The 11077-nt window shown below is 42.2% G+C and overlaps 1 protein-coding gene across 5 annotated transcripts in view; it reads right to left on the minus strand.

Moving 5' to 3' along the window:
* Nucleotides 1-11077, minus strand: part of Phactr4 (phosphatase and actin regulator 4) — a 74921-nt gene that overhangs the window by 40053 nt on the left and 23791 nt on the right. For 2 of the 5 annotated variants that reach the window (XM_029540161.1, XM_021200422.2), the window contains exon 1: nt 5027-5262. The exons of the other annotated variants lie outside the window; for them this stretch is intronic. In XM_029540161.1, coding sequence (XP_029396021.1) covers nt 5027-5072 — 46 coding nt within the window. In that variant the 5' untranslated portion in view covers nt 5073-5262. Of the gene's footprint in view, nt 1-5026; nt 5263-11077 lie in introns of those variants that run through there. 5 annotated transcript variants of the gene reach the window in all.

An 11077-nucleotide genomic window follows, 5' to 3' on the forward strand; every position in this document is an offset into this window, starting at 1 on the left:
GTGTCTGAAGACAGCTACAGTGTACTTACATATATAAATAAATCTTTAAAAAAATAAAAATTAAAAAAAAAATAAGCACCTGCCTCTCTTTCTGAGGACCCAGATTTGATTCCCAGCACCCACGTGGTGGCTCCCAACTCTGTATCTCCAATCCCAGGGCATCTGATGCCCTCCCCTGGCCTCTTTGGGTACCAGACAACTTAAGGTACACACCAATATAAGCAAGCAAAACACCCATACATATAAAAGTAAATAAATTAAAAAGAAATTCATGTGTGACAAAATGTGGATATAACTGAAATCTTTCTAACTTCAAAGTCTATGGCCCCATTTCTACCATGCTTTTCTTTTGTTTTGTTTTTATATTGTCTCATATCCCAACTGCAGTCTTCCCTCTCCCGACTCCTCCCAGCGCCCCTTCCTCTTCCCAATACACATTTTATTTTTTTAATCAAATCTTATTATAATAATATAATAAGTCTCATTATTATATTTCTTTATATTTAAAAACTTATTGTAACTTCTTACATCTGGATTCATTTAGTAACAGAGGCTTATAGCATATAAGTTATAATGGGTAAAGTAATATATATCTGCAATCCCAGCATTTGGGAGGCAAATCAACCAATATCAAATATGATATCAAAAGTTCAAGGCCATCTCAGATAGTATATGAAATAAAAGTTAAACAGCAACAATAAATATAGAATAATGCAATTTACAAAGATGGCACATTATAGACTCTTGTCCTTACGACAACCTACAAAACTCATGTTAATCTTAAATACCATCCAAGTGCTATAAAGGGGCTGAGACGATGGCTTTGCTGGAAAGGCACCAGCTGACAAGTCAGCTTGACCACTATAATCAGACCCCTGCTGTTGTCCTCTCACCTCCACATGCACACTGTGGCATGTGTGTGCACACACATATAAAAAAAAAAATGAACAAATGTGACTTTTAATTTAAAAGGTCTAAATTATAAAGTGATATTCATATCACATTCTTTTTACAAACTAATTTGTCATCCAGTTATAGATCATTAAACCGCAGTGATAATTTATTAACTCTTTAATTCACATATCTAAAGAAGGTGTATTTTGTTGTTGTGTGTATGCATGCAGACTAGAGGTCATCCCTGGGTGACATTACCCAGTGATCATCCACTTTATTTTACTTTATTACTTTATTTTACTTGATGTGTATAAGTATTTTGCCTGCATCCTTATCTGTGCATTATATGTTCTTAGTGTGTGTGTGTTTTAAGGCAGGGTTGTCAAGATAAATACTTAAATAAACAAACAAACAAAAAAACCACTAAAAATTGGCAGTGGTGGTAAATGCCTTTAATTCAAACACTTCAAAGTTAGCTCTGTCCTTAAGGTATAGCCTGGGGTTGGTCCATAGAGAGTTCAAGACCAGCCTGGATCTTATCATAGAGATAACACTTTGTTTGCATCTTCATATTCACTAACCATGTGCAAGTTATGACTACATATAAGGGGATAAAGAAAATAACAGGATTAGACAATGCACCCTAGATCAAAGACTGAATAATGTTACACACTCCTACTCTGGGCGTCCTGGGATTGAAACCAAGGCCTCTTGCATGGGAGGGAAGCATTCAACAGTAAACTGTAGCCCTAGCCTTCTTTCCAGTTTTCCTCCGAGAAGAGGCTACAGTTGCCCAGAATGGCCTTGAGCTCACTCATCTCAGCTGGCCTTCAACTAGTTCTCATTTACCTGTGTTGTATGCCTAAGTATAGTTTGCTGTCAGAAGTCCACAGAACACAAATCTTCAACATTCCTTCACTAGATTGTAATAAGTGACTAAGTCACCTGGTTTATTTCAATTACACCTCTATCATTTGTACCTTATCAATTAAATTTTTTTATGTATTTTGTTTTCATCTGTAAGATCCCCCTACCCCCAGTTCATTGTGTACAAGTGTGTATGTGTGCATACATGTGCCAGGGCTCATGTGTGGAGGTCAGAGGACAACTTGAAGATGTTTGTTCTTTCCATCAACCATGCTGGTTCAGGGATCAACTTCAGGACATCAGACTTTGGCAACAAGCACTTTTACTAGCTGGGCAATATTTTCTGCCCTTTTTTGTGTTTTGTTTTGTTCTAGGATAGGGTCTCACTCCCCATCCCTGACTGGCCTGAAACTTAATGTGATACTCCTGCCTCAGCCTTCAGAACTTTGTAAATAGGCAGCATAATTTATGATACTTTGCCACAGTACTTAACAGTTTTGTTCTCTAAAAGAGGCTTACTGTTGGATTTAAGGAACAGTTTCAGAAAACTGCAACAAAATAATAAAGCCAAGTGATTTCACTAATGAACAAAGCAGGCTTCATGTGTAGAGAAGAACTACAACTTCTGGAGATCTCGCACACCCTTGGCCATGGAATTAAAAGACCTGGACAGAGGTGATAGGTAAGTTCTCTACAGATCTCCCTCAGGAACAATGACTTCTCTGCCACAGCTGGGGCAAGAAGTGATGGAGCCTGAGGCCAGCAGAGTGGTCGGGTGCCTGCTTAGCCTGGAATAAGGCCCGAGCTAGCATGGTAACTTGTACCCATAACCCCAGCACTGAGGGGTAGCATGGAGTTAACAGGACCCTGGAGCCCATTAGCAAGCCATTCTATTCAACTTCAATAAGAGATCCTGCCTTAATAAAGTAAGGAGCTGGAGAGATGGCTCAGTGGTTAAGAGCACTGACTGCTTTTCCAGAGATCCTGAGTTCAATTCCCAACAACCACATGGTGGCTCACAACCATCTGTAATGGGATCCAATGCCCTCTTCTGGTGTGTCTGAAGACAGCTACAGTGCATTCCTAAATAAATAAATAAATAAATAAATCTTAAAATTTAAAAAGAGAATAAGATAGAGGGGCCAGTGAGATTGTTCATAGTATAAGAACATTTGTCATTCAGTCATGCATGATAACCAAGAGTTCAATCCCCAGACACCATAGTGGGAAAAAACTGAAAGTTGCCCTCTGATCTCCACACATACACTGCAGCATGTATGCATCACACACACAGGGGAACCAGCATGGTAGGTAGCATCTGCCTTTAATCCCAGCATTTGGGAGGCAGAGACAGGCAAATCTCTGAGTCTGAGGCCAAGCTAGTCTACTTAGGGATTTCCAGGTCAGCCAGCACTACAAATGAAACCGTGTTTAAGACATGGTGTCTCTGTGTACCTCTAGCTGGCCTCCAACACTATGTAGACCCTATGGCCTTAAACTCACAGAGATCTGCTGCCTCTGCCTCTAGAGTACTGGGATTAAAAGGAAACACCACCAACACCCTTCATGAGACCTTTTCTTTTAAAAGAAATAAAAAAGTCAGACAACAACAACAAAAACAAAAAACTCAAAACATAAAGTGAAGAAGGGTGGGTCTCAGTATTTGTTAGAGAAGAGCTATGGAGCAGCAAACACAGGAAGAGCTGGTGCTGCACGAGGAGGTAAGCTATCAAATACAGGAGAAGGCTGGCTCTAGGAGCAAAAGGAGAGACGGCAGAGGCTGAGGACATCTCTACTTTGGTTTGTGATTTTAAAATTTTATTTAATAAAATTTTTGTGTGGGGGAGACAGGGTGTCCTAAAACCTAGGCTGGTCTGAACCTTACTATCTGGCTCCAGCTGATTCTTGAGCCCCTGATTCCCCTGCCTCTGTCTTCCACTTCTGAGTGGTAGTACTGACGTGTACCCCACCCAGCCTCTCTGTCTAACTTACTTTCTCAAGCTGGAAAGTGGTCCTGAGAGCTTCTTGTATTTTTCTGTAGGCCCTCTTCTATATGGCATTTTACTTTTTAAAAAGTGAAGTACTGAGCTGCAGCGATCGGAGGAAAGCAAGGGACTGGTTCCCGTTGAATGGAGTCCTGAGTCTGTGACTATGTGAACACTTTGTCAGTCATGTGCTCAGCTTCAGAAATACCCGAAAAATACTTTCCCTGGGAAATCAGAAATTAAACTGTAACATTTGAGGCATTCCCTGCTTCCTAAACCTGTCTGTGTTTCTTTAGTTACCATAGCTTTTCCCTTATCTTACTGGGCTTTTTTGAGACAGGATTTCAATATGTAGCCTTGGCTAGCCTGGAACTCACTAGACCAGGCTGGCGTAAAAGCAGAGATCCACCTGCCTCTGCCTCCTTGGCACTAGGATTAAAGGTGTGCGCCACGGCCAGCTTAGACCTTGTCTTAGTGGAGGAAAAAAAAAAAAAAAAAAAAAAGGAAAGCGTCTTCCTGGTGCTTCCTAAGTCACAGTTACCTTACACAGGTTTTCCCTAAATAGCACATTGTCTAGAAATAACTGCAACACTCTGGCCTACCCTTTTCCAGTCTTATTTTTTAAACCATCTGCACAATTAATCAGCAGCAGCAGCTATGACAAAGATAGGAGAACTGTGCTCACTGAGATGACGGGCGCCTCATCAGCTCACACTTCCAAGTCAGAGCCACACTCACAGCTCCTGTGCAGTCTGAGCTAGCCCTCCCCTGAGACAGTAACACTTCACAAGTCCATACAGCAAAACAAAGCGTCTTAGAAGGAACAAACACTTGTACAACAGAGAAAGTCTTGGAAAGTGTGTAACAAATCTAAAAAAAAAACCTAACCCAACCTTTAAAACAGTCCCATTTTTATAAGTTGGCAGTTTTATTTCTAGATCACACTTAACAATCACCGGAACTTGGAGAGTACTAGTACGATACCTCTGACCTCTAAGGAACAGCTCCTGTAACTAACTCCTCCTCAGAGGCAAGAAATAAACCAAGAGGTAGCGTCCTAGCAATCTAATCTTAAACAGAACCCCAGAAGCAAGTCAAGAGAAACTGAAAGGGAAATGAATTTAACTGAGTGGAAACAACTTTAAATCTTTCATTCATTTCTCACAAACTTTAATAAACATGCCAAAGTCTTGTATTCCAGTTTCTAAGAGAACCAACTTCAACTGTAAGCCCGCCTCGCTGCTGCTAAGATGTCTATTTTCCTGCCTTCCATTACTCACCAACTGCATCTGGATTTACCGGTCTGGAGACATCAGCTTGGCCCATGATTATAATTGTCTTAGATGTATCCCACGACAACAAACTCTTTCTGACAGAAGCAAACTTCTCTTAAAAGACAAACCCACGTAAGGAACCAGCAATCCTGTATCACCAACAAATGCCAGGAAACAGCGTGAGATCTGGAGTGTCTGTTGCGCTGGACACCAGGTACTGTGGCTCTCACAAACGTCTTCACGCCGGCTCTCTTCACCCAGGAATGCCTGTCATTCCAGAGTGCAGTGTGTAGAGCACCAGTGCGGAAGGGGAGGAGACAGCCAACCACATTCTGGCTGCCAGCGGCACAGCCCCAAAGCCCACACCCCCTTTTCCTGACTTTGAGCTTGGCTGGAAGCCTCCAGGCTCAAAGCCACAGAAGACAGAGAGCCTGCCCCAAAGTACAGCAAAGACTTTATACTTTTAATCACAACAAAACACTCCACACCATCAGCAGGGTTCAGAGTAGCAGTCAAAGAGACCATTTCAAAGGCACATTTTAGATATAGCCTTACTTGCAAAGCATCCAATTATTCTAGTTGTATATGGACTGAATATTTATTATCTCCCTTATCTGGGCTTCATTCTAGAGAGAGAGAGAGACAGACAGACAGACAGAAGTGTGTGTTGGGGCTGGAGAACATTTGTTGCTCTTACAAAGAATACGGGTTCCATTCCTAGCACTCACATGGTATCTCACACCATGTATAACTCCAGTTCCAGGGGATCCAACAATCTGAGCTCTGTGGGCACCAGGCATATGGAACACATATATACATGCAGGCAAAATACATAAAGTAAAATAAATCTAATATATATTATACTTATATATATATAGTTATGTGTATCCTAAATTCTTTGAAATCTCTGAAGTAAAAAAAAAAAAAAAGTATGTTATTTACCCCCTCCTCCTTTGGGACAGTTTCATGTAGTCTAGGCTGGTCTCAAGCTGAACTATGGAGCTTTGAACTGATGATTGTCCTGTCTCTACCTCCCAAGTGCTGGAATTTAGACTGGCATTACAGACTCGTTCTACTATACTTAGTTATGCGATGCAGGCGATGGCCTGGGGCTGTTTATACTAGGCACTGGTCCAGCAACTGTGCTACATTCCCAGCCCCAATTTTAAAAGACTTCCATTCCATTTCTTTATTTGTGTATGTGTGTGAGAGAACACATACCTGTGGAGATCAGAAAAGCATCATTCTTTCCACCATGTGGATTCTGGACATGGAAGTCAGGTTTTGAGGCTTGGTGGCCGGCGCCTTTACCTGCTGAGCCATCTCAGTGGTCTAACCCCAGCTGTCACCTTCTCGTATGTGTGTATGGTACAGTACGTGCATGTGCACACAGGCAGAGCTTGGGTGGAAGAAGAGGTCGCTTGATGTTGGTCTGCCTTCCTCAACAGCTCCAGTGGTTTCTGTGCTCTGCTGGGTTACACAACAAGCACTGAGCCACCTCTCCAGTCCTTAGCCACCTCTCCAGTCCTTATGATCAGTTTTGATAGAGAAACAAACAACAAAAGCCTCAATGGTAACAAGAAAATGACTAAAATACTAAGGCATAAAACAAGGAAAAGCCTTAGAAACACTCAGGGATATGCTAGAATGACACAATGTGGCTGCCAGGCTTTGGACCCTTTCTAGTCATAGCATCCATCTGTCAGCCACCATCTCCCACGGCGGTAGAAGTCCTTCCTAGCCATGTGTGCCAACACTTCGGCGTGTTTTTCATTTACGTAAATTGTTCCTTTGGTCTGGCATTTCTTTCTCGAACCCAGGTGGAGAGGGCCTACCCACCCTTTAAGAACTGCCTAAACTCTGCTGCCTTGGCAGAAGGCTTTCCTTAACCATGCAAACAGAATTCTACGGGGCTGAAGAGATGGCTCAGCAGGTAAGAGCACTGACTGCTCTTCCGGAGATCCTGAGTTCAAACCCCAGAAACCACACAGTGGTTCACAACCATCTGTAATGAGATCGGTTGCCCTCTTCTGGTGTGTCTGAAGACAGCTACAGTGTACTTTCATATGACAAATAAATCTTTTTAAAAAAGAAGAAAAAAAGGAACAGAGTTCCAATCACTGAACACTGATTATGTGCTTAGTACTGTGTTGGCACCCAAAACAAGGTTTCCTCAGGTGCTCATAGTAATAGGGGCTATCACAGAGTATACCTAGTACATTGGGGCTGGGGGAGCAGAGGAAGCCTGAGAATGTATTACGGGTAAGGAAAAGGAACAAGTATCAAGAGACATTATGTGAAAGACAAAGAACATTATCTTCCACAACTATAGTACAAAGCAGCACTTGGGAGGCAGATGCAGAAGGTTCAAGTTCCAGGCTAACATGAGCTACATGTAAAATATCTAAAAAAATAATTCCCTAGCAGTCTAGAAGCTCTTTATGGGCAGGGACCACGACACATTATCCTTAAACTAACTACCAAAGCCTGACATAAGTAGCCCAGTGCACAGTGTACGTGCAGCAAGTCTTCAGCAACGTGAACCTCCGACCCCTCAGGCATGCCTCAGGCATGCTGGGCAAGCTCCGAACTACAGTCCCACCAAGAAACAGAATCAATCTGAACCTTTGCTTATGAAACTAAGGAGCCAAAGACAGTGCACCTGCCTGTGACCTCAGCATTCTGGGTGCTGAGGCAGGAGAAAGGACAAGTTAAAGCAGCCGGGGTTATAAAACAAGAACCTGTTTCAAAGATCATCAGGGCAAAGAGCATGAGCAACGGAGGCAGGAGAAACCTGTGTCAACCATGATGCATTCCATCATTCCAAATGACCATGAGAGCGGCTAAGAAACTCCCCTAGGGGAGGTGGTAGCACATCCATACCAAATTTTGAAAAATGTAGCTGGGCGTGATGGCGCAGTCCTTGAATCTCAGCACTCAGGAGGCAGAAGCAAGTAAATCTTTTCAAATTTGTGGCCAAGCCTGATCTACAAAATGAGTTCCAGGATAGGCAGAGCTACATAGTGAGACCCTGTCTCAAAAAAAAAAGAAAGAAAGAAAGAAAGAAAAGAAAACAAAAGAAAAGAAAAGAAAAGAAAAGAAAAGAAAAGAAAAGAAAAGAAAAAACAAACCCTGTTTGGGGGTAAAAATCCATGTTCCATTTTCTGCACAGGAGGATTGTAAAGAGTACATGAAAGAACAGAAATGCTAAGTTCTTTATGTGATAGAAGTGAAGAATTAGGGATCATGTTGTTTCAGATCAAATCAGAAACAAGAGCATAAGGGCATACCAGTGAATGGAGACGATTACTCAGAGATTACACGAGTAAATTAAGAGTACCTAGAATTTACTAAGCAGCTAGCCTAGTGGATATGGGGACCCCGTCTCAAAAAATAAGACGGAGAGCGACAAGCTGGGATACTGCAATGCGCACACGCGCACCTTTAATCCCAGCACTGGGCAAGCAGAAGCATGCAGGCCTCTCAGCTCAAGGCTAACCTGGTCTACAGGAGTTCTAGGACAGACAGAGCTACACAGAGAAACCCTGTCTCAAAGCAACAACAAAAGATGGAGGGCAACAGATGAATAAACCCAATGTCTCCCTCTGGCACCTGCATGCATACACCACACACACCACACACACCACACACGAGACAAGCGTGGCAGAGCAGACGAAGAGACACATACAGTGAGGACTCTGGCCGCCACATGCATGTAACCCCATGTGAGTCTGCATCTGTACCCACATGTATACCTGCACTTGGGTGCTCACACACACCAGAAAACATGCATTTATATATACACCACATACACAGACCAAAAAGTCATGTGAGCTACTACACAAGTGACTACAATAATTGTTAAAGTCCCTTCCTGTTAAACCAATGATTTAACCAATTTAATATTCTGCTAAGGGAACAAAAAGGCTCCAGGAAGGTTGGTCAGGTGTGCCACTGTGTGCTTCTTATAATGAATCAAAAGTAATGCTTGCCAAATAAGGCAAAAAAAAAAAAAAAAATCAAGTGAATTTTGTTATTAATAAACCACACTGGCCACCAATTTTTTTGTACTCTATTGTTTTTTCATGAACAGAATGTAGTTGGTTTTGTAATTATAATAAAAGAGATTGGGTGGGTAGGTGGGTGCACACCCTCATAGAAGCAGAAGAGGGGGGATGGGATAGGGAGCTTCTGGAGGGGGTAATCGGGAAAGGGGATAACATTTGAAATGTAAATACATAAAATATCTAATTAAAAAAAGAGAAATTGCTGGGCAGTGGTAGCACACTCCTTTAATCCCAGCACTTGGGTGGCAGAGCCAGGCGGATTTCTGAGTTCGAGGCCAGCCTGGTCTACAGAGTGAGTTCCAGGACAGCCAGGACTACACAGAGAAAACCTGTCTCGCTCAAAAAAAAAAAAAAACAAAAAAAACAAAAAAAATAAAAATAAAAAAAGAACCTTTAATCCCAGCACTTGGGTGGCAGAGCCAGGTGGATTTCTGAGTTCGAAGCCAGCCTGGTCTACAAAGTGAGTTCCAGGACGGCCAGAGCTATACAGGAAACCCTGCCTTGAAAAAAAACAAAAAAAAAAAAAAGAAAAGAAAAAAGAAAAAGCCTTATAAAATCACATGGAAGAGCCAACTGAATTCTATTAAAGAACCCAAAGATGTCAATGATGTATAGAAACCAGGCAGACAGAATGGAGGACCCACAGCAGGATTTTGCAATGGGCTGAATGTTTCTTAACAGCAGCAGTCAGTGCTGGTGACTCAAAGGGATGACGAATTACGGCTGCTCCGTCTTCCTTCTCTCTCTTTCATAATGCTTTACAATTCAGTTGGCTCACAAACCAACTCCAAGGAGACAGGAAATCTGTGCAGAATTGGCCCTCAGTCATGTATCTGTGGATACAGTAACTGTTTGAGAATAGCCATGGCACCTGAAAAAGTTACTCAGGAACTTCTAGCAAGGATTCAGGTTAAGGGGCATTCCTTTCCGGCTCATATACAGAAGAATCCAGCCTTTATCCTCTTCTAAATAAAAAGTCTGAGTAATGAACACCTGGCACCACAGTGAGTCAACAGTAATTCCTGCAAAATAACTGAGGGTGACTATGTAGATGGTGTTTCTATCAAACACACTCCAGCTGGAAATTCAAGTGCACTTTGCTGATTTCATGTATAAAATAGCCTCCCTTCAAAACCTTCAATTTTTAGAACCACAGAAAGTATAGGGTGTATATAATTAAAAATTTCCAGGCTGGAGAGATGGCTCATTGGTTAAGAGCACCAACTGCTCTTCCTGAGATCCTGAGTTCAATTCCCGGCAACCACATGATGGCTCACAACCATCCATCAAAGGGATCCGATGCCCTCTTCTGATGTGTCTGATGACAGCTACAGTGTCCTCATATAAAATAAATAAACCTTTAAAAAAATTTTCCATAGAGCTTTTAAAATCAAAGAGAAAATTACATTTTACATTACACACACCTTTGCTTCTAAGTTTCATTTTAAAACCAGAACCAAATGCATGTGTACCTTAGGAAAACAGCCTAGTAAATCAGAGGAAAGTCCAGCCAACATGCGCCTATGCTTATCTGTCTATGCTAAAGCAGCCAGTACAATTCTACTTTGACTTTTCTGAAAAGCTTTGTGAGTGCTGTGGGTAAATATGACTCCTGAAAACAGAACCTTCCATGAAACAAGCTTGGTGACTGTCACTTCAACCTAAGAGTTATTTCTTTTCATGAAGAATCCTTAAATGAAGCATGGTCCCACAGGGTGGTGACGATGACTGTCAATCCCAGCAGTGCAGAGGCTGAGGCCAGAGGATTGCCCTGAGTCTGAGGCTAGTGTAAGTGACAAAGTGAGACTCTATCTCAAAAATATATCAAACAAGCCAGGCGTGGAGGCGTACGCCTTTAATCCCAGCACCCGGGAGGCAGAGGCAGGTGGNTTTCTGAGTTCGAGGCCAGCCTGGTATACAGAGTGAGTTCCAGGACAGCCAGGGCTATACAGAGAAACCGTGTCTGGAAAAACCAGTTCTTTAATTCCAG

The sequence above is a fragment of the Mus pahari genome, chromosome 6 (assembly GCF_900095145.1).
Source record: "Mus pahari chromosome 6, PAHARI_EIJ_v1.1, whole genome shotgun sequence".
Classification (NCBI taxonomy): domain Eukaryota; kingdom Metazoa; phylum Chordata; class Mammalia; order Rodentia; family Muridae; genus Mus; species Mus pahari.